This window comes from Colossoma macropomum, unplaced genomic scaffold (assembly GCF_904425465.1).
Source record: "Colossoma macropomum unplaced genomic scaffold, Colossoma_macropomum, whole genome shotgun sequence".
NCBI lineage: Eukaryota > Metazoa > Chordata > Actinopteri > Characiformes > Serrasalmidae > Colossoma > Colossoma macropomum.
The window spans coordinates 5,589,621-5,614,842 of record NW_023494794.1 but is presented as its reverse complement, the minus strand read 5'-3'; the positions used below and the strand labels follow the sequence as shown (position 1 = coordinate 5,614,842).

The 25,222-nt window shown below is 37.7% G+C and overlaps 1 protein-coding gene across 2 annotated transcripts in view; it reads left to right on the top strand.

The window, feature by feature from the left end:
- Positions 1–25,222, top strand: part of fcho2 (FCH and mu domain containing endocytic adaptor 2) — a 101,484-nt gene that overhangs the window by 9,341 nt on the left and 66,921 nt on the right. For both annotated transcript variants that reach the window (XM_036579956.1, XM_036579958.1), the window contains exons 2-4: positions 18,507–18,598; positions 23,197–23,271; positions 24,944–25,085. In XM_036579956.1, coding sequence (XP_036435849.1) covers positions 18,507–18,598; positions 23,197–23,271; positions 24,944–25,085 — 309 coding nt within the window. The remainder of the gene's footprint in view (positions 1–18,506; positions 18,599–23,196; positions 23,272–24,943; positions 25,086–25,222) is intronic.

Here is a 25,222-nt window from a genome sequence, read left to right as displayed (position 1 = left end):
ATTTTTAGAGAATAAATTTTACACTGTAGTTCAAATGTTAAATTCTAGACAAACTGAACTTCTCAGCAGGCTTTTTTTCCATTTTTTAAAAGCTTTAATTTTCTGGCAGAAGTTGGCCTTTCAGCCTGTGTACAGTTGCGGAGTAGAAACCGGGAGTGACTGTGGTATCCGCTGATAAGTGTTAGTGACTAATTTAATTAGCAGTTTGGCGAATCATCCAAACATTTGCTGAAGTACAGTGTTGTGACTAGAATTGGCCGCAGCTCAAGCAAGTGACAGCCCCTTTAATGTTAGGGTCATGCTTCACATTTGAACAGAGAAATAGTCCAGTCAACTGCCATATGAGCCAGTATTGCTGCTTCACGTACACAAATGCTATTACTAAGAACTGATTTATGAAAATCAAATCTGTTTAGTGAATTTATTAAAAAATAATAATTCATGAAGAGGAATAAAATCAGTGTAAAATACATTATTATTTGTGTTTCTTTTAAACAGAAATACAACCCAGAAAAATTCCATATTCATCATAATAGCCTTTTATTACGTGTGGATGTCCAACTATCCATGGATGTCTAATCAGTGGTAGGTTGATTGGTTACCATCACAGCAGATTTGCTGCTTTCAGCTCACAGTGCTTTAGACTTTGTGAGTCAGAGTAAACTTACTGAACTAGCTATCTAATTTGAAAAGGCGCCAAGAAAATGTGTTTGGGGTGGTAAGTAAGAGCCCCAAACACACTGACAGAGCTGATTGTTTTTAATGGGAAAAAATAGAATCAGCTACAGCACATTCTCCATCAATCTGAAGAACCCTTTTGTGAGGCAAAGAACCCTTTAATCGTGCAGTGGGTTCTTTGAGTGGTCATGGTTCTGTATGTAAACCATTTTCTTTGCTAGAGAACCCTTGAAGAACCATCTTTTTAAGAGTGTGCTGCAGGATCCCAATATAGAGTCTGACCATAACTATATATTTAGAATACTTATGCACATTAATATAGAGTCAAAGTTTATACACTGCTTATGTTCCCTTTCCAATTGTATTTGGGACCATGAGTAAAATAATCCATTTGAGGATTAATATAATTCTTAGAATAGTTATTTCATAGTAATGTTTCACTGTGCTAAGCAGCTTGCTAGCAGACAAGGTGTTAAAAAAAAATCATGAAAGCAGAAAAAACAAAAAGCTAATGCTATGTGTACCAAAACTACGACATAAACAATGCTAACATAAATATCGCTGTTGTGAGAAGAAAACCTTGTATTTCCATGTTTGACGTTTTTCAGTTTTTGACATAATTTGAAAATACCTGTTACCCTTTAAGTTGAATGTAAATTTCATGATGAATGGACTAAAAGAAATGGCCCAAAATGACTTTGAAAAAGATCTGTTTCCATCGACTTACATTAAAAGTAAAGTAGATTTTTTTCCTTCTCCTGTAAAGTTACCATTTTGGAGATGTGAGGTTTTCTTCTGACAACAGCAATTGTATGCAGATACTCAGTAGAGAAAATACACGACTGCAAAAGTTGGTTGAAAACTATTTGGAGTGGAGGGAAAGTGATCAGTTTACGTCATTCGCAGTGTTTTGTGGGATCAGTAGTTTGACATTAAATAAGCACACATTCTTGTACCTTTTGCCTTTTTGTCCATTTTTAAACCTTTCTCCACTCAGAATAAACGTGTATAATGTCATGATTGATCACGTAGCTGTTTGGTTCAGTTGGGTGCATAAAACTTTGTATAAGGATTCTTCAAAATGTCTGTGGGGAAAAAAAGAAATGGGATTTTTACTTCTAGAACCAAAGCTTCTAAAAAAGTGGGAGGTCACTGTTCAGCTTAATTGTTTAGCTACAAAATCAAAAATACATGCCTCAATTGTTGATCTGATGGTCATCAGTTTTGAAGTGAAGCTACCGAGCTAATGTAGCTAACGCGTAATGGAAGCTTATATTACCAGTTAGGAAAAATAAGCACAACTACTATTGTTTTTAGCCATGAAGTGCACTTTTTCCCATTTTTATAGATAACTGTATTATACAGTGATAAAATCCACATAAACAAATCTATTTGAGATTACTTGACAGTTTTACACAGTGAAAGTGCAGTAACTGGTGGCTATACTTGTTAACTACATTAGCCTGCAAATCCCTTTATACCTACCCGATGGCTATACTTGTTATCTTGCTTTTAATAATTTTACTTGATTGTATTAGAAGCTTTAATTCGTAAGAAATTCCAAATAGGTGTCTTCACTCGTGTTTTGTGAGCAGTGCTGTGCACCAAAAGAGATTTGGTTCTTAGTTTGGGTTTGCTTCCTTAGTGTAGGTTTAAAATTGTGGCTGTATAAGCTTAGACCTGCTAAATTAGGCTACATCCTGTTTTCTTGTCCCTTAACATTTGACTTGAGAAAACACATATGTGCACACACACCCATATAACGCAGGGTAATAAATACACGAATGATGACTTACATTCTGCTCTGCATCCACGTGATACTATTAGACTTAAGTAAGAACCCAGACAGAATGTAAATACGCTATGTTAGCATACCATGTGATACCAGCCATAAGGAAAGTCCTCATTAGGTTATTTTAAGCAGGCCGGTGAACGTTAAACCAAGCATGAAACCATGCATTTAGTTAAAGCCTTTCCACTTTGTCTGTTACCACTATACATACTAAAGTAGGTTTTCATAAGACCACCACTGCCAATTAAGTATATGAAAAAATGCTCTGTAATTGAGTTCTGACTAAGGAAAAACAGACTGCGTGGATTAGATTTTTAGCTTATGTGCAGTTCTTCCTCTGTATGTACGTAAAACAGTCTCTCACTCTCATGCACACACACACACACCTTGGCCTGCTTTCCCCCAATGATTGTGTTTGGGCCTCTGTTTGTTTGGTTTGACTTGTACAGTCTCGTCATTGGAGACCTGGGAATACCACACACAAACACAGAGACCTGCAGCACACCATTATTAGATCTCCTAACCATTTCCCATGCTCGGAATGTCAACTGCAAACCACAATCTGTTCCCTGTTTCATTCCTTCCTAATGCCGCTCCTTAGAAGGTCCTTGGGTTGGCTTTCTCCATGCTATCTTTTCCAACAGGGCTCGTTTTTAGCTGGCCCAAAATCTTATGGCTCTTATCACATGCACTTCAGACTTCATATTGTGGGCAACTGACAGAGAGAGTCGGTTAGCCTTACTGTTTCACAATATATTAAAAACGGAGTGCTTTATCAATACATGGTAAATAATAGTACAGTACTCTCAATTGCTTACTTACAAAATTAACACCAGATTTGTCTCGGATGGACAGAGAAGCACTCATTAGCGTTTCTTAAAAATACAGGAATTTTATTCAGTATCATATTTGTCTTTGTGCTCCTAGAAATGATCACCAACCCATTTTCTATTTGTATTTGTATTGTTTGTTTTTACTATTGACAAAAATATAATATCGCAATATCTCGACATTTTCTCGTGTCTCGCATATATGCGTTACAATATTTGATATTTGAACCTATGAATACAATTAATACCTTTTTTTTCAGCATTTCACATACTGCACATGGACAGGACTAATTATGCCCTCTTTGTAACAGACATTAAAATATATTTTTGCACTTTCACAATCTTTGCATTGGCCACTGCTATTTTCAATTGTCTAACTACTTACAGAAAGCCAATGGCGTATCTGGGTTTTCCAGAAGATCTAGAGTGATGTTTTTTCTCTTAAAATTGATCAAAACATGATTGGTTGATTTTGACTACTTCTTCCTAATTATGCTGGTAGTTAATCCAAAGCGTAAGGCCTTCTGTCCAGCTCCTGAAGGCTTAACCAGTGAGAGCTAGCTTGCCTGTATCAACCGAGATATCACAGAGGAAGAAAATCCTGATTTGAATGACTTTCCAGGGGGACGTGTCAGAATTTTAATCCTTTTGTTTTGAGCCAAAGACATACAACAACCTTGATGATTCTATAAAATTGAACTAAAATTACTGACTTGTATTTTTCCGTCCCTAGAAATGATTAGGCCTTGTCCGAAGGCCTAGAAGGCCCTGAGGGTTCATCTCTGAGTACTACTGAATTAAAAACTTCACTCATGTAGGCAAGTCATGGTTAAATGTCCTGATATATGCTCCTGAAAGGTTGTTAACAGAACAGTTTTGTAGGTTCCAGGAAGTACCCAGGCAAGTGTGAGGTACAAACTCCAAAATACGAAAGAATTATTTTGATGGAAAGTTCCAAGACAGTTTAACTACTTTACACTGAAATGTCCAGCAGATTCTGGGTATTAACTGGGAAAGTGTGTGGTGTAAGCTCCACAGTACTGCCTGAGTATTTTGGGTTAAAAGTACTGGAAAGTTTTCTGGCGTAAAAAGATTGTACATGAATAAAGTACAAAGTCTTACAGAGTGTGTACCTGCATGACTGAGAGTTACCTAAATGCGTGTCAGTTGATTATCAGGGAGTCATTTATACCAACACTGCCACTACAGCCTTGAAGGCCCTGCTGAAATGTGCCTTGATTTTTCAGATTGGATACATGGAAGGTTTGTAACCCTGCTAAGAGTGTGCTTGCCTTTCATGCGATGGATTTTAGAGGAAACACATGGTCTGAAACGTCCAATCGCTGAGCAGAGATCATGGCATTGTGCTGGCGTGTAAGGTGCAGACGCCCAAACTGGTTTCCTGAGTTTGTTGTTATTTTTCTTTTGTATTTTGTAATATCACTGCATTCTTTGGTTCAGAGCTGGCCCTTTCCTCTTCCTGTCCCTGAACACACATACGTCTGTGATATTTGCAGTGTCCGCAGAGCTTTAATCACCACCACACAGTCAGAACATCAAATAGAGTCTTATAACTAGATTCGAATATCAGGATGTGAACATGCACGTGACAGGAAAAGTATTTGTTACTTCTGTGTGATTGGAGCTTCTAATTATCTGACAGATGTCACTGAATTGTAGAGAGGGAAAGTGAGAAATTCTAGCTATTCTTTGCAGTATTTGCGTACGTTTCTGTGACTGGTACTCAAAATATGACTGATAATCACAGCTGGAAAACAGAAATTTCACACAGCAAGAAATGATGAATAACAGCTAAAATAATAGTAATAAATAACACTCTTCTCAGATCAAACTGTCGTGTCCATTCTTCCCCAAAAACTCTGCAGATGTGTTCTGGATGAGGGGATGGAAAAAGCTACACTGCAGAGCTGGACAATAATCCACAGTGGTTTACTATGAAAACCAGGGATGAGAAACACAAGGGAATCTGCAGCCTCAGATCCAGATTAGAACATTTCTAAATTAGGGTGGAACGAGTGCTGCCATAGTTGTGATAATACAAGTATTAAAAGACTGATGGTGATTATTTTGAGTTATTTTACATTAATATTTGCCTTACAAAAAGAAGGCCCAGTGCTCATGATTATACTGGGTTCATTGGCTAACTAAGCTGACCCATTAGCTTACCTTGACTGTTAGCTTACACTGGCTTAATTAGCCAGCTCATGGTGAGACAAGAGAACTTTTTAGTGTGTTTGCCTTTATCAGTTCTGTTGTCCTCTTGTTCTTCATCAGCAGTCAGTTTAGTCCATAGGATCCCTGTTGGCTGAAGATTTTTGGTTGATGGACATTTCTGGATTAGTACAGTTCAATTTGGGCTGTCCCAGTTATTTGTTATTATTATTATTTTTTTAATTTAGTTTTTCTTTCCTTTTAACAACATTCAGTAAGGATTTGGGAACTGAGGGCACCGATTTTTGTAGTTTTTCCATTCCTGCTTGATGTAACACTTGGTTATCTAGATAGCGGCAAATGTTGCTCCAAAATATGTGCCAATATGTGCTTATGTACCCCTCAGCATTAATTGTGCCTTTACAGATGTGTGAGTTACCCATGCCATTGGCAACAACACATCAAAATACCATGACAGACACTGGCTTTTTAAAATATTTACGCTGATAATATTTGGCATAGTCAGTTTCCTCTTTGGCTGGGAGAACACAGCGTCCATTATTTCCAAAAGTAATTTGAAAGGTGGACCACAGCACGCTTTGTGTCAGTTCATCTCAGACGAGCTTTAGCCCAGAGAAGTTGGTGGCGTTTCTGGATGTTCTCTTATGCTTTGTATAGTACTGTGTGTGACGTACTGTGTGTGTATTGCTGAGCCCATATCGGTTTTAATACAGTGCTGTTTGAGGGACCGAAGGTTGTGGGCATTCAGTATTGGTTTTCCGCCTTGCCTTTCGTGTTCAGAGAGATCCTCTAATTTTTTTAGTCTTGTTTTGGACTATAGATGGTGAAATTCCCTAAAATCCTTGTAATTGTTTGTTAAGAAACATTTGTTCTTAATCTTTTGGACTATTTGCTCACACAGTTTTTTGCAAAGTGGCGACTAAGCCATTTGCGAGTGTTACTTTGTTACTTTTCCACCTATCTACCTGTTCACCTATGGAAAAGTCCAAAATAGGTTTTTTTGACCATTCCACAGCCTTACATTACCCCTGTCCCAACTAAATAATGTGAAGCAGGTTAGTGCACTCATGCTGTGTTTGAATGCTGCAACACATGTACCAAACGTTGTAGCATAATTATGTGTGTCATTGTGCTAACTAGCCAATGAAACAAAAACTCCACATAATAGAAATAAAAATAGAAACAAGCAAGTATAGGTCTTGATTACACTTCTTTTACACCCCTCAGCAGCCCCACTTCCTGCATCCATGCAGTCTACAGCAGTTATAAAGTTAAAGTTATAAGGAGTGTTTCAGTTTGCACAGCTTTTTGAATGAGGGACAATAAAGGGCAGCCACTCAGCAGAGCATATTTAAGCCACTTTCGTATGTGGTCCTAGATCCGATTCATGGCCATGCGACCTTAATGTGAACGCTCAGATCAGAATTCATATGCTTTTTTTCCACTGCACGTGCGCCATCATTCAGTGTTACCTTGGCAGCAGTGCCGAACAAAAGTTCAAACCTGTAAACAGTGGAAAAGCAACACATCTGACCATTTTTGCATTCATCTCGCTCTAATAATAAACAGCTGAGAGCCGATCAGAGTTAATTATCTTCACAGCGAAGGCTTGTTCTGCACGTTAGTTTGTGTACTGATGATGCACGTGACGCACGTGAATTATTCACGTGCCGTTGCTGAGTAGGATGTGCGCATGCGGGTCATTTCAGGACGCCGGTTCGTTCACATTAATGACAGATTTGAGTCACTTACCTAAATGAGTGTGAACCATCCTGTCAGAGAGATTAGATTTGAGCAAAAAATCAGATTTGAGCAACGAGGCTTGTAATGTAAACGTAGCTTTACATATATCAATCCTAAAGGCACATAAACAAAAAACAGTCTGTACAATTCTAAGGGATAAAGAGAGGTTGGAAAAAGGTCATGTAAAAGTGGATTAGGACTGTTTGGTACATAAAACCACATACATCATAAGTAGACCTCAGTGGAAAACAAGTGAATGAAATACAAGAAAAAAGTGTAATATGGGACCTTTTAGTTTATATATGTAACCTATAAGTTAACAGTGGTAGCAGTGTTTTTTCACAGCTGGTGCAGATGATGTGGTCACTCAGGGCAGATTTGCTGAGTAAACTGTAGAGGAAGGAAAAAGGAGACTGAAAGCTTTAGAGGAAATGCACACGTGCGCTCTCTTTTTCACACAGACATGAGTTCCCCTAGTGAAATTAATTTATTAGCGCAACAGGAAATGATGTTTGAGCCAGCTGTTCTACAGTGTTAAAGGAATACAACAATCCAGATACATTTCCCTGTACTTAGAGAAAGAATAGAAGACCCGATGACTTGAAACATATTTGGAATTAATGGACTGGTGCTTCAGCACAGAAGAACAGGGGACTCGAAAAGCGCTTATACAAGGAGCCACTGGGCAGTTGCTTAAATAGGAATTCCACCGATTTTTGGTAAAAATCTGCATAATTCAGTGGTTGAGATGTAAATGAGGTCATTCAGAGTGATTTCATGTACACCAATCAGGCATAACATTAGGACCACCTCCGTGTTTCTACGCTCATTGTCCATTTTATCAGCTCCACTTACTTTATAGGTGCACTTTGTAGTTCTACAATTACAGACTGTAGTCCATCTGTTTCTCTGCATACTTTGTTAGCCCCCTTTTACCCTGTTTTTCAGTGGTCAGGACCCCCATGGACACACTACCTCCGTTGTGCTGATCTAAGTGGATCAGACACAGCAGTGCTGCCGGAGTTTTTAAACACTGTGTCCACTCACTGTCCACTCTGTTAGACACTCCTACCTTGTCAGTCCACCTTGTAGATGTAAAGTCAGAGATGTTAGCTCATCTGCTGCTGCACAGCTTGTGTTGGTCATCCTCTAGTCCTTCATCAGTGGTCACAGGACGCTGCCCACAGGACGCTGTTGGCTGGATATTTTTGGTTGGTGGACTATTCTCAGTCCAGCAGTGACACTGAGGTGTTTAAAAACTCCAGCAGCACTGCTGTGTCTGATCCACTCAGACCAGCACAACACACACTAACACACCACCACCACATCAGTGTTACTGCAGTGCTGAGAATGATCCACCACCCAACCTGTTCTGTGAGGGTCCATGGGGGTCCTGACCACTGAAGAACAGGGTAAAAGGGGGCTAACATAGTACGCAGAGAAACAGATGGACTACAGTGTGTAAATGTAGAACTACAAAGTGCACCTATATAGTAAGTGGAGCTGATAAAATGGACAATGAGCGTAGAAACAAGGAGGTAGTCATAATGTTATGCCTGATTGGTATATAATGGTTTAATAAAGAGAAACATACAGACTTGGATATCATTACAGTGGTGATGATAGGAACCAGGGTCGCAATATGTACAACACAAATATAACCGTCCAACACAACCAGTAGGCCGACACTTGTTTTCTGAATTTTTATATGTAGTGTTGATAATGGTGAAATAGTGGTAAATCGGAAAAAGTATGTTTTCTTTGCGGATTAATTTGCCTTACAGAACCTTGCACGCAACTCTCCACCATGAATACAGTTAAAATGTATCGGACATCAGGCACTGTGTTCATAACTATTTTATGTAATAATAGCTTTCTGTGAGGCTTTTGGAGGCATTAAACTTCAGACATCTGGTTCCTGTCATCACCAGTGTGAAGAATTCTGGTTTGGTGCACTTCTCTGACTTTGTTACCACCTTTATGATATAACTGTACAGACATTAGGAAAATGTGTGGAATTTCCCTCTTAAACTTGTGTAAAAGACATTCAAGACTGGGTGTCGAGGAACTTCCTCCTACTCAACTCAGACAAACAGCATTCTTCCTCTATGTCCAAAAGCTGCTAGAAAAAACTGTCTAGTTTGACGTAATAGTTTCTTTGTTGCATCAGGTACATCTGTAAAAAAAAACCTTGTCACGATGTCACGATTGATTCCGATCTGTCCTTCGATGCACATATAACCAATATTACTAGATTAGCTTTGTATGTGTGTATTAGATTCATCAAGTAAGGCAGTGATACTACTTTCAGTCAAGGCTTTAGACAGGCAGGTGTTAGCAAAACCTATATCTTTCTCTGACACACACTCTTGATATACATCTTACAGAAGTGGACTTTCATTTGAAACACGATATAAGAAGGAGAAGCCAACTTTGCACTTAAGAGTGCAGACATGAAAGCATCTCTAGCTTTCTCTCTTTTCAGTACCAGCACAGTTAATATGCAAGTCTTTATCAGTAGCTCTGACCTGTCAGTTTTCTTCCTTTCAGTTGTTCTACGTTTGTCATGATTACATGATTAAACTTAGTTGCTTCGTTAATGAAAGTTATTGATTAAAATTGACCTACTTGTTGAGTGGGTAGTGATAAGTTGGCCGTTTGCATCATGGTGATAACGATGCCTTTTCTAAGTAAGGAACAGCCTGATGGACGAACTCATCTATTTATTTTTTGCCACTTAGTGTTTATACAGTTGTATAGTAAAAGTTTTTTACGGTAAAAGTTTGGGCACCCCTGGTCAAATGATGTTTTTTTGTTGTTTGTTGTTTTTCTAGTGAAAAACTGTTAACACATTGTCACATTTTAATTCATAATTACTGTTTATTTGCTGAATGTAACACATTTGGGAATAAAATAAGACAAAAATGTGGCCTGTGCATACATAATATTTTATGTTTAATTGTTGTCTAGTAGGTTGAACCTAAAAGCTTTTTTTTAGTATAGTTTTAAAATGCCAGGTGCTCTTTAAGCTATTCCTAGGACCATATACAGATTTTTTTAATTTCACAGCTGTTCAAATGCCTGTATGCTTATATTTAGTGGGTATAATGGATTAATGTATTAATGGATACCTCCATGTGACAGAATGATGTTCTGTCACCCACTTGGGCAAGTACACCATGCTACCCTAATAAGAGTCCTTGGGCAATACTCTTAACACCTATTACCTGTACTCTTTTTATCTCTGTAACATGATGATAATTGTTAGTTGCTCTAGATAAGAGTGTCTATCAAATGCTGTAAATGTAACTGGAATTTCGTATTTAAAAATGAATAGTTAAATTTTCCCAAAGCAACATATAGATTAATGATGCATGTTTGACTTTACTTTTAAATACACAAACTGTTTTTATCTTAAATTTAAAAATGTAATATCTTAAATACTTTGTGTTGAAATCACAAAAAAGCCCAGGTTTTTGTGTTGTTGTTGTTGTTGTTGTTGTTGTTGTTGTTGTTTTAATACCCCATAAATCCTGCACTAACATCCATTCTTAGTAAACTGTAGCTGCTCTTGACCCAGCCATACTGAAGTAATGGCCAAGCAGTTGCAAGGCTTCTAGTATAGTGGGTGTGGAATTATGAAGGATTGCCAAGCTGATGTGCCAAGTTAAAGGAATTGTTTAAGTAGTTGCTATCTTACGTCCAGCCCTGATATTATAGTTTCCATTTTCATCCGTCTATTTTGATCCTTGGCATTGTGCAGTACATTAGAACCCAACACTAAACAGTGTTTGGCCAGTTGAGTGGCTAAGGAGCCAATGCCCATTTTTTTTTGCCAAGCCAGCGGCTGTTTCTGCTTTTTAATCTTTTAATTACATAATTTCTCAGTGCTGTTGTCCTGTTTTTGATATGTAAAGAACTTAATGAACAAAATTCAGTACATTTTTATTTGTGTCGCAATCATTTTGCAGAAGAAGTATGTAAGCACAAGTGAAGGGTGTTGAATGAGCCCTTGGAAGTGTCAACTTCAACAGTAGAACTTGCCCAGAAATCATTGCAGTCTGATGCATTACCTTTTCAAACCTGTCAGTGGTGATCAAAGCTGTTTTAAACCATAGTTTAAACTGGTTAAACTACTTTAAAATGTACTGTACATTTCAAAACCATAACACTTCATTTGTTAGACTTTAGGTTGAAAACTACATGATTACTGCTATAACTTCACACTAATTAGCATGCCAAAGGCTACACAGATAACAACAACAAAAATAAAGGCAAGACACCACATGTCTGCACCAAGTTTATAGCCAGACAAAGCAATTCTTCACAAATGCTCGACATCCCATTCCAGAACCATGGGCATTATGTTAGTCGTGAAGGCCTCACTCGCAATAAGCGTTCCAATTCATCACAAAGGTGCTCACTGGGGTTGAGGTCATGGCTCTGTGCAGACCACTGGAGTTCCTCCATACCAAGTACGTCAGATAGTGTCTTTGTGGGCCTTGCTTTGTGCACATGATTACAGTCATGCTAGATCAGGAAAGGGCCTTCCCCAAACTGTTGCCACAGTTGGAAGATTATAATCATCTAAAACGTCTCTGTATGCTGTAGCAGTAACACTACACTTCACTGGAACCGAAGGGCCGAGTCCAAATCCTGAAAAATCTCCACCAAACTTTATGCATTCTGGTAGGTGGCATTCTCCTGGTATTTACCAAATCAGGATTCATCCATCAGACTGCCAGATAATGAAACGTTATTCATCACTCCGGAGAACATGTTTCCACTTCTCCAGAGTCCAGTGGCACCATGCTCTCCCCCCTTTCCAGCTGACATTTGGCATTGCACATACGAGGCTGTGCAGCTGCTCGGCAATTTGAACCCTTTTGCTGAAGCTCCTGACGTGCTGGTCTTGCGCTTGTTTTTGCTTCCAGAGACAGTTTGGAACGCTGTAATGGGCAATGCAACACGGGATTGGTGGTTTTACGTGCTAGGTGACTCAGCCCTCGGCAGCCCCACTCTGTTAGTTTACGTGGTCTGCCGCTTCGTGGTTGAGCTAATGTTGCTTCTGTGTGCTTCCATTTCACAGCTTACAGTTGACTGGGGCAGATCTAGCAGAGCAGAAATTTCACAAGCTGACTTGTGGTAAAGGTGGCATCCTGTGACAGTGCCACATTCAAAGTCAGTGAGCTCTTCATTATGATACATTCCAACGTTTGTGAAGAGAACATGGCTATAGACTTGATTTTATGCAACCGTTAGTAATGATTGTGCTGTGCTCCTGGCCATGAATAGGTGTTGATTTACCAAGGATATATCTCAAAAAAGGAATGTTAGATATAATACTGACATTTAAGATTCTTTCACTTAAAACTCCAATATAACTTTTTTTCCAAGGCACAAGCTGGCAAACATTACATCCCCATGCGGAAATCTTTATAATATTTTATCTTGCTGAAAGATGTCACTTCCTGCCCAGTGCAAACTGCTGATGCAGGGAAACTCTAAGCTGTGCGTCGGACAGCCTGACAAATACATATTCATCACTTAGTCAGTAGCTGCATTGTTCTGACACTTAAAGGCTCAAAATCACATTCACACAGCAAATATAGCTGATCAGCCAAGACATGTTTGTCTAAAGTTTGCGTCTTTAGTTTGGAGACTAATGAAGCTAACCACCACCCAAATAGTACCTGCTCTGTGAGGGTCCATGGGGGTCATGACCACTGAAGAACAGGGTAAAAGGGGGCTAACAAGATGAAGAGAAACATCTTTCGGCAGAGAAACAGATGGACTACAATCTGTAATTGTAGAACTACAAAGTGCACCCATATAGTAAGTGGAGCTGATAAAATGGACAATGAGCGTAGAAACACGGAGGTGGTCATAATGTCATGCCTGATCGGTATTTATCGAACCATGAACACTCAAAGAACCCTTTGCATGATTAAAGATCATCAAGGAAAGGTTCTTCAGACTGATGGAGAATGTGCTATAGATGGTCCTATGTTGAACCTTTTTGAAAATGGTTCTATATAGCACCCAGAGGGGTTCTTCTATTGTTACACTTTCAAGCTTGTAACAGTAGAAGAACATTAGAAGTACACTTTTGGGTACTATATAGAACCATTTTCCAAAAAGTTCTGTATAGAACCGTCCATAGCACATTCTCCATCAGTCTGAAGATTGCTTTCATGATGTAAAGCAATCTTTAATCATGCAAAGAGTGTTCATGGTTCTGTATATGACTTTTCTGTGCTAAAGAACCCTTGAAGCACCATCTTTAAGAGAGTAGCTATGCTAACATTAGTTACCTTGAATCAAGTAGCCTATGCTAACTCCAGCCATGATGTACATGATGGGGTGATACAGTCTCTACAGACTCTTTTACAAAAACTATTTTAAAAAATCACAATGTTAAATTTTATATTTTGCAGCTGTATTTAGTCAAACAGAGTAAGGGCTGCATAAACTAGATGACTGTATTATTTTTTTTTTTTCTCATCTCCATTTACCTAGCCTACATGTACGGCTTTCACGATCATGAGATTTTAGCTGACAATTAACTGATATATAAATAATTGCAATTAACGAGTAAATGATCTTTTTGTTCATTGTGTGCAACTAAAGTGACCAAATTGGCTTATTAGTCATCTTGCAAAGCAAAATAAAAACCTTATTCTGCTAGCATACATGCTAAAAACATAAGAATTGGCTACATCACTAACAAACTCCGCACTGCCCTCTAAATGTTAGAATGTTAGAATTTATATCTTTATTTTTTTACATGGGTGCCATGCTTTTCTTTTATTTGCATTTATTTGCCGCAACCCAATACAATAAATTAACATTTTGCTTGTTGTCACTTAAAATTCTCGTTCGATCTAATGTGGAAATTGATTAGCGTAAATAACTGAGGTTATCTCAAATAATTCAGATCATCTCAAATAATTGTGGTTAGGCGATTATGTAATAATTGTGACAGACTTACCTACGTGTCTCCACCCGAGTTGTGGAAGTGGATGTTGTTGTATTTTTTGTGTTTAAAAATTAAAATGTAGTAAAATTGAAATTTCAGTGTAAAATTGAAAGTGGCCTTTGCCTCTGACCACCCTCCGCAACAGTCTGCTGTGTAAGCAGACAGACCCTCGTTCATTGCCACATTGAGTAATTTGTTCATTGTTGATTACACCAGGCTTATGCCTTTTTTATGAGTATGAGTGCGTGTAAATAAACAGTATCGGGCCGATATCCGCTATCAGTATCTGTACCAATGCATCCCGACACTTAACAACTCAGTGTAAATGGAGATGCGTGATGATTTAGGCTTCGGTACAGCCTGGTGATTTCTTGTTATTAATAGTGTTTGTTGTTGTGTTTTAATGTTCATATATGAAGCATTAGATATCATGAGAATGCGGTGAAGTATTATGCATGAAATCTGCAACTTATATGATGTTACCATTGTATGTAGGCCATAGTCTCTCGGTGTTGGTCCCCCTGACACGCAGTGAACATTGTGGTACTTCGATGTTTGGCTGCACCACCACGTTAAAATGTGTTTCAGCACTGCTTTAGTTCATTGTCGTGTTTGTTCATGCAGAAACAGTCTCTGACTTGAAGACAGCTTTGAGCAAAATGGCTCTTGTGCAGTTTAAGATGCCGTCTTTAGCCCCAGCGGCATCTTCAGTGCAGTGGCGAGCCCTGGAGAGAGGTGATGCAGTTTTAACACGTGCTATTTTATTTATCTGTGCTAAGTAACCGTTTCAGTGCGGTCGTCTGAGAAAGCATTACAAGTGTTTCACAAAAAGGCTTTGAGAGAGTGAGGGCCCAAGGCAGCTGCGCCGCTCAGTTAGCTACGAGGTTGAAACGGAATTTTGCTCAGAGTGCTGAAGTTAGTACTTCACAACATGTCGTTTGTTGATCTTTATTGGAGATGGAACGGATCAGATACCTAGTATTGGTATCATGCCAACACCAGAAAAAAAATGAGGTAAAAGAAGAATAAGGTAAAAGCTTAAAATAGAAGTATAGATTAAAAAAAAAATAATAAAGTGAATGTTTTAACAAGATGTTTAGAGATCTTGGTTCTTGGTTTTGGTTCACTGGTGTGCAGTGGTTTCATACAAAGATGAAATAGTGTAGTTGGGGACAGTTTAATTTTACGATAATGTGAATGGTAACAAGTTCTACTAACCCAAAATTGCATGCTTATTTTTAAAGTGTTATTAAATGATTATAATGATTATAATTAGAATATTTATTATAGCAATATTGTAACTATAGTAATTATTTAGTAATCATATTATAGTAATATAGTAATTATAATGGTACCAATTTGGTAATAAAATGATAAAAAAAAATGGTAACAAGTTGTATTAACCTAAAAATGATGTGTTCATTTTCTAGTTGTTAATAATAATTAATAAAAACCTTCATTTTTAGGGTAATTACTCTAGCATTATACAACTCTATGATTTAAAAGCATTGGGGTGGTATGTTGATAAAGCAGATGTGCCCTTAAAGCTGGACACAAAAAAAAAGACAATGATTGTCTAATTGTTTATTTCTCACTTTTACTGTAATATCTACTAATTAAATGATTTATATCAGCTGGAAAATTATTATTTTATTTATAGATAATTAGAGTTTGTAACCAGTATTTTTCATTTTATTACCAACTAGTCACATCTGCAATTACACAATGGTAAAATCTATAACTTGCTACTGTGAATTTACCATTTTATTAACACATTTTTACCATTACAATTATTAACTTATTTATTAACAGCTAGAAAAATAACCTGTAATTTTTAGATTAGGATACCTTGTTTAACATTATTTTACCATTTTATTACCAACTTGTTACTGCTATAATGTCAACTTATTTTTTAGTAACAGCTAAGAATGAGCTTGTAATTTTTAGGTTAGTATACATTGTTACCATAATATTACCATATTATTACCCACTTATAATCAATCTGTAAAGTGCTATTAAAAAATAAATGAAGAAATAAATAAAAATTAGATTTGTAATGAGCATTTTGAAGGTACAAATCTTGTAAAAAGCATGAGTAAAATCATTTTTTATCTCTTGAAAATGTAATTGAGTAAAAGTACAACTATTTAATTTCAGCAGTACTCAAAGTACAGATCTTTCAAAATAATAAAGTACAGTTACAATGTAAAATTACTTAAGTATGTGGCTTCCTAATGTTGACATAAGAACAGTAACTAGCTTATACAAAAATTATAATTCCTTTATTTTTAAATAATCACATTTAGCACAAATTTGCCCCCCCGTAGGTGAAATTTCCTTTTGAGAAAGAATTTAACTGAAGCTGTGCTTTTGTTTAAGTAATTGACGACTACACATTTCCTCTTGGATAGTAGAGTATCTGGCTGTGTCTCGATTTGCTCATTAATTCTGTACGTATTGAATCAGTACATGATGACTGTGAATTTGGACACTGGCTAGGTCTCCAGTCACAGCCATATGTCAGTCACACATTGCAATGTTTCATGTAATTATGCCTTTCTTCATTCGATTTACACCACTAGCATAATGCTAATTTTCGTTAGCATCGCTGGTGCCGAGCTACCCATCGGATTCCTGTGCAACGAATGGCAGATCTAGCTAAAACACAGTGAACTGATGACTGAATACATTTAGTTAGCATTTTATTTACATTACATCTGACCCTTTCAGTAAAGATTTAAACTTAAACTTAACTGGATATCTCTGAATGGGCCAAATTAGCCTGTTAACAAATCAGCCTACTTTAATGGCATATCAAATAAATAAAGTGCAACACTTATGAAATATAATGTTATGGATTGTTTTGTAAGTAGTCCTTGACAAACATTTACATAAAAACATACGAGTAAATTTAAATCAGAGACTAATGCAGCTGCTTAGCTAAGTAACGAACAGGTTGCAAAGAACATTTCAGTGAGTAAAAAAATGATAGTGACTTATAATATCTTTGCCAGAATAAAACTTTTGTTGTTGGCAGTTTTCATTTACAAGCGTGAAAAATAAACATTTAATATTTTTTTCCTGGTGAGGAGGCAATGAGAACATACAGCATTTGTCCTTTAAAAACAAGTTGAACTTGGAAGCATGATGCCATTTCAGGTGAAGAGACAGTGAACAGTCTTTGCACTTGAACTATTGCCAGGGGGCCACCCTAGAAAATGGCTGATTCCCTGGGCAGTACCCTGTACTCAACTGAGGGGCCCCTTGAGACAAATTGTATGTTTTAGCAGTTTGAGCAAGGTATTTTAGATATCCGTCTTAAGAGAAGGGCAATGAAAAGCGGCTATTGCTGATACTGTTGGTATCAGCTGATATTCTAGGTTTTTAGTTTTGGAAAACAGTGATATTGTGGCATCTGTACTTAGTTATTAGCCTTTACAATACTGACATTACAGCAGCCTGAAGTATGTAAATGAGCCGTCTGTCTAATCACCATGTTCTTTACTGTTTGCTCTGGCCATCTTGATTAATCGCAGTTCCATTTGAGCCTTTCTGTGGAGGTTTGGATGAATCATGGGATTCATGTAACCCAGCTAAAGTTCATTATTTTGGTCAAAATAATGCAGGACAATCTTCAGTCATCTCTTAATATGTTTTAAGGTGTATTGCAGTCTCAATATGTATCAATATAATTGCAATTCTGCAGTTTTTTCCATATTGTGGAGCCGAAGCTCAAGTCTCAAAATCTCAAAAACTTGACTTTGACCAGTAATAAACTAAAAATGTTTCAAAGGTCAGGGAAAGGGCTGCATTCTTATTCATTTTTATGTTTTTTTCTCCTTTATTGAAAGACTTAAGTGGGTTATTGTGGCGAAGAATACTGAAGCATTTATTATAAATGAGTTCACCTCTTGCATTTTTAAAATCCTGTTACAGGACACTATAAACATTGTAACCACGGTTACCATCCCAGGGACCTTCTCTGTGGTTCTTCAACTTAAAGCTCGCAGACGTTTATTCTTTTCCAGTTGTAAATTTAACCGAACCAGACAAAAATCGAAGCATGGCGCGGATGAATATGGTGGACCAGAGAGCACTGAGGAGTCATTTAGCTGCTATTCAGGCCATGAAAGCGCTGATGGAGACGACTTATGTGGTGAAGGAGTGCAGCAATGCTTTCTTGTCGATTTGTTCTTTTTTTTTTTTAATGAAGTAAAAGTTATTTTTGGGGTTTCATTGTTTTACAAAGTCACTTGCTTTAATGGTTGCTGTTGTTTTGTCTTTCTTGTAGGGTGAAAAAAACAATGGGTTTGACGTTCTGTACCATAACATGAAACATGGCCAGATATCCAGCAAGGAGCTTTCAGATTTCATCAGAGAAAGGTACGTTTTTACATAGACAAAACATGAAATGTTGTCGCTGCAGGTGGCTGTATAGTGGCCCCGGTCAAATTACATGTTTTGTTGATTTTGTAAGTGAAGTTAACACATTTTCTGCAGAGAACACATTTCTGCACGTTTTAATACACAATTACTGTTTATTTGCGGAATTTAACATATTGGGTAAAAAATAAAACTTTTTATGGCCACACTTTAAGGCACATTTTATATTTTATGTTTTATTTTGTTTCTACCATGTTAAACAAGTATCTCCAAAATAGTAATTTTATAGGAGAAATCAAAACACTCAATGTAAGTTAATGTAAAGAGGTTTTATTCCATCTGATTTTAAAGCATTTCTATTGGTCCATTCATCATGAAATCTTCACACAATGTCAAGAACAGCTGCTGTGTTGAAATGATGTAGAAAAATAAAATCTACAAAAATGAAGATACATGGTTTTCTTTGGACAGCGACAATATATATTGTATATGTATGTATGTATACAATGTATATAATATATAAAAAATATATCGCTGTTGTCAGAAGAAAACCTTGTGTCTCCAAAATGGTAACTTTACAGGAGAAGGAAAAAACCTACTCTACTTTTAATGTAAGTCAACGGAACCAGAATTTTTTCCAAGTTAATTTGTGACATTTTTTTTAGTCCATTTGTCATGAAATTTACACACAATGTAAAGGGCGACAGGCATTTTCAGATTTCCTCAAAAACTGAAAAATGACAAAAATGGAGATACAAGGTTTTCTTCCAACAACAGCAATATGTATTTGTTCCCTGTTGAAGATGTTTTGACTTAGAAAATCAACAAAATGTAATTTGACTGGGGTCACATTTAATATGCCTGGAGATATTACATTGCATATGTAATGTCTCTGCTAGCAGACCTACAGACTCGATGTTGTAACTGTTGAGGACTGAAAAAAAGGGTTTCTGATAGAAGTGGGTCATTCTTTAGATTCTTACATGGAGGAAGCTTCCCTTTAAATTTTTAACAATTGTATTTCCAAGCCCCACTGGTCACTGCAGGTTTCAAATGCTTGCTTTCTCTAGAATGAAAGCAAAATAATAAATATCCTAGCATATCATCAGCAATCAGAAGTCACTAGTTGTGGAGGAAAGGATGTTTATTTATAAAAGTCTCTGTACTGTTGTGTAACTACAGACTCACTTGTTTTTGCATTACTGAACAACTAATGCTTTTGACAAAACTGACCACTTTGTGTTTCAAAATTTCAAAAAGTTTCAAATTAAGTCCTGCATTTGTGTGTTGGCACCTCTGGCCAAACTTTGAAGTGAAAAGAAGTAAACCCAACCTCTACAAATGTTAATACCGATTTACTTTATATTTTGTTAACTTAAAAAAAATATATATATAATTGTGGCATGTGCAAAAGTTTGGATGCCCCACCAAGTCAGATATCACAGCTTGCAAAGGCTTTTTGTAGCCAGCTAGGAGTCTTTATGTTCTTGTTTTATGAATTTTCACCCAGTCTTCCATGCAGAATGCTGTGAGATTCATGGGCCATCTTCCATGAACACCGTGATCTACCCACAGATTCTCAGTAATGTCTGAGGACTATGAGAGCCAGTCCAGAATCTTTAGCTTGTGTTTCTTAGAGTAGTTCATGGAAGTTGTTGTGGTGCCTCTTTTCACATTCAGTTTATTGATTGACTCTCACATTTGCTTCCAGAATTCGCTCATATTTCATAGTCAATGCAGTGTCTCCGGTGGCACTGGCTGCAACGCAACCACAAAGCATAATAGATCTACCCCAGTGCTTAACATTTGGCAAGCTGTGGTAGCAGGAAAAGTTTCGCTGCTGCACTGTAGAGCTGTGCTCTACCACTTCTGTGTCAGCTAAACCTGTCCTGAATGTCTTTGGCTGTCAAAGGGAGTTGCTTTGCCTTTCTGGCCAGCATATGAGCCATTGAATCTGACAGTTTTCTTGTTCTTCCACATCTAGCCTTGACTTCTACAGTTCCCCTTAACTACCGTTTCAGACACTGGATATTGAGAGCTGAAAGTGCTTTGGCATGTTTTTATAGCCTTCCTTTGCTTTGAATTCAGCAGTTAATTTTAACTTCAGTCTTAACAAGTCAATTAAGGCCTAACGAGTAATTAAGTTCTGAGGCACTGCTGTGTCTAATCCACTTCTGCGGTCACTCGCTGCCGTGCCACTGTATGTATACACACTGTATGTGTGAGTGAGCATAAATATTTTGCATTTTGTCTAATATGCTACAAAGTGTATTCTTAAAATTATATCAGTATGTGCAAAAAGTAAAATCACTGAAATATTTCAGAAATTCTGAGTGCTTTTAATGTCCCCCTTTTGCTTTATTGACTGAGTAGATCAAATCCACCTGAGAGTCTTCCACTAAATACAAGCTTAATGGAAGTAATAAGATCTTGAATATGTTTTTAGAAAAAATATATAAAATGTTCTGTTTATTTTCAGGTTGAAATAAAAAAAATAATAATTTGTCCACTTTGTCTCGGACTTCTACCCCACTGTATATCACAAAGAAAGAGAGTAAGTGAGAGTGAGACCGTGGTTAATGGGTAGATGGATGAATGGATAGATGGATAGCATTTTAATCTGAAACTTTGCACGTGCTTTGCTTATTTCTTAACTGTGTCCGACACTCATGTTCTCACCGCAGGTGCCTTGTGCTTATTTTTAGGCTTGACAGTGGTGTGTCATGAAGTGAAAAGCTTTTGACAGCAGTGTTGCTGGCATGATGGTATGAGATTTTGATCTCATATGGTATCTGAGATATGCTGATTCCTTCTGCTATGGCCAGTCTTATACTGTACCAGCTAAGTGTTGACCTCTACAGTGCTATCTGACGGTCTTTCAGCTTGAAGTTTGAAAGCGTACTTGAACCTATACATACCGCTGTGAGGTCTTCAGCTTGGGCTTTGACCTTCTCCTAAATGAGTGAAACCTGCCTGAAGCACTGAATGGCTCCTTTTGTTGAGGCAAGAATTCTTTCACCTTCACTGTCTAAATAAGAATCCTTATCTCAACTATTTCTTCCACAAGATGGCACCATGGTCTGCTTTAAATGTGAACCTCTCACTATGAGACTGAAAATGAAGACATTTGATCCAGACATTTGGTCCACAGGCGTGACAAAATCAACATCTACACTTCAGCAGATTTAACAGTCGGCACAGTCCATAGTCTCCTCTTAAACGTTCCACCCTATATTTTCCTCCTGTGTTGTGATTTAAAGTACCATCTGATTTAAAGTGGAGTGCTAGAGCTATGCAGGAATTTCACCTGCTCCACACAAAGGCATAACTCAAAGGAATGAGAGAAGAATGCTGTCTTGGGGGAAAAGTATTTTGAAGGTGTTCTTAGAAAGGCGTCCAAATGGGCCAGAAATATGCTTCAAGACGTCCAGAGCTGACCAATCAATCAGCTGCGGCCCGCCTAGAGAAACGGCTGGCGCACTGACAGACCTGATGGAATTTTCCAGACATCACTGTGCTTGAATGACTCATGATGATGATGATGATGATGCATGATTTCATGACTTTACATGATGTGTTTATGTATGTACTGTTTGTTTCCATTCTAGTCTTTTTGGCTGACTTGCTGTGTGTACATGAATACAATCAGGCTTTCTGCCGCCCCCTTGTGGGCACTCAGACATTTGTGTAACACATTGTGATCTGAGGGAAGATGCAATGTTCAGGGTTGTTAGGGTTGTAAAAATGCATGACTGTTCTTAGATTGGCTGTAGATTTTGAACACCCTTGGTCAAATTACAAGTTATGTAATTTTCTAAGTGAAATAAGTTATGTAGTGAAATTAATCTGAAGCAGAGTAGACAGTATGTTATTAAAGGCGATAAAAATCATACTTTTTTGCGCAAATTTGACGTTTAAGGGTTAATATGTATCCATTTAAACAAAGCTAATTATGCTCTTTTTGTAATGAAACAATGTTCTTTGAGTACTAACAATATCCACAATATACTCAGTAATCGCATTGTATTGTGATGTGATGTAATTTAGCACAACAATGATAAATATTGTCACATTGCCCACCCATCTTTGTGTGCGCACTTCTTTTATGTTGCTGACCCTTATGACCCAAGCCAGCTTTGTATCCCCCCACATCCGTCTCATGTGTGGTCCTGTTTTTTTGCCCCATTGTCTCTGTATGTGTGTTGCTCCCAGCAGTGCTCACTGTCAGCCTGTTTCCATCTACAGCAAACGACAGATGAATTATTCACTCATCCTCTGCACTGCTAAACCAACATTTGTGTCCTGTCACTGTTAGGAAGCATGGCATAGATGCATGTGCTTCTGTATGTAATGTTTTTTTTTATAAATATATTTTTTGAACATTCAAATTTCATGCAGCAACGTGTTTCATGCAGCAACGTATTTCTTCCATCAGATGTTTTCCATAGACATCTGTACAACAGTAAAATGGGTTTATGGGATTTTATGAGTGTATTTTCTTTAAAATCTCTATTCTATAGATTCAGTCAGGAGGATTTAAAAGATTTCACTTCATTTTAAATGTGAATGCTTACAAAATGTTTTTGCTGTGTCTGCAGGGCTACCATCGAGGAGACATACTCCAGATCGATGACCAAACTGGCCAAATCTGCCAGCAACTTCTCACAGTTGGGGTAAGCATGTCTGTGCATGTACATATTGTGTTCAAGGGGGGTGGCAAGTTCATTTAAACCTGTGGTTCCTTCCAAAACCACCTCAAATCAGGACCACTGGTGCTCTCCTGACTTTTGCTCCACCCCACAAAGAAAGTATTGAGGCAGCAGCCTGTGGCTATGGCTTTATGTCGATGATGAATTGATAGGGTGTGCTCATTACTGAGGAAGGTTCTTGATTGGACTAAACTATAAATTGAGTGCTAAACTTGAAGCATTTTTTCAGTGTGGGGGTAAAGATTTGTAGTTTGTGTGTAAGTGCTAGCTAAGAAGTGAAGGCCCAATCATGCCACTCAGTGACTAGATCTACTGTTTCATTTTTTCTGTAGTTTCTGTAATGTGTATACTGGTGCCAGGGGCAGGGGGAGGGAAAGGCGGAGAATCACTAAATAATTTTCCCCCTAAAAAAAGGGGCGCACTCTGAAAAAGTTGAAGAACCCTTGCTACACACTATAACATTACTAATGTCAGCATTGTTGATAATATAGGTTATCATTCTAATTACTGTCGCACTGGTAAGTACTTCAAACTTACTTGATTTTCACACACAAATAAAGCAAGAAGTCTTTCACCAGGAACTGGAGCTCAAATAATTAAGGTTGTCTTGACAACATGATCACGTCTCATTCACTGGCTTTCACATTACGGGCATGTTTGTAGTATGTAACTACATCAGCTGGGCTGTCACATTGAAAATCGGTGTAATGAATAATGAATTAGATAAACTCCACCTCTAAACTAGTTCATTCTAATCTAAAATATGCTGGTATTCAAATCCTCGTTAGCATTTAAAAGTGCAGTAAAATTATAATCTTTTTAGAGGTTGCAAATTTAGTAACTGCTAATTTGTGCAGTCACAATCAAATAATGATTAAAAAGTTACTTGCAGTATTAACAGCATAAGAAAACACTTTTCCACTGCTCCAGAATCCAGCCGACGCTTGGCATTGCACATGGTGATCTTAAGCTTGTGCACAGTTACTTAGCCATGGAAACCCATTTCATGAAGCTCCCGATGTACAGTTATTGTGCTGGTGTTGCTTCTAGAGGCAGTTTGGATCTCTGTATTGAGTTATGCAATATAGGATAGGCAGTTTTTATGCGCTGTGCACTTCAGCACTTGGTAGCCCCCCTCTGTGAGTTTGTGTGGTCTACCCCTTTGAAGCTGAGCTGTTGTTGCACCTAAACACTTCCATTTCAGAATAATAGCACTTACAGTTCATTGGGGCACGTCTAGCAGGCCAGAAATTTCTTGAACCTACTTGTGGCAAAGGTGGCATCATATGACAGTATAATAGGATGATATATGTACATTACAGGTATAGATAGCAGCAGCATTCAACTACCTGTCTCTACTTATATGCAATACAAATCAGCCAAAATAAAATGAATCAATTGGCAGTTGACTTGTTTTGAACAAAAAACTGCTGATTCTTGCCAATTCCTCTTGTGCATTCCTAATTTTAAAGACTTTTTTCTTTATCTGTGTCATATAAGTGTTTTGTAACAATTAATGCTGGTGTTGTAATATGTTGTGATATATTTAATGATCACGGACTTCCTTGTGGTATTATGTTTGGTGTGTTGGTGGTCCTTAATCTCCATAAGACTTTAAAATGTGACCTCTCTGCAGGACGTTTGCTCCAGCATGGGATGTGTTTAAAGTGTCAACAGAAAAACTGGCTGCCTGTCACATGGAGCTGGTGCGCAAGCTGCAAGAGCTCATCAAGGAAGTTCAGAAGTATGTGGACGAACAGGCCAAGGCACATAAGAAGGTATTGAACCGTCACTGATCATTTGTGCCACGCCTGTGGTACTAGTTTTGTCAAAAGCCTTAAAAGTGTGTGTGATCGCTGATAGAGAATTCCAGGGCTGATATGATGACCGATAGTTTCCGTATTCGTCACTTTCA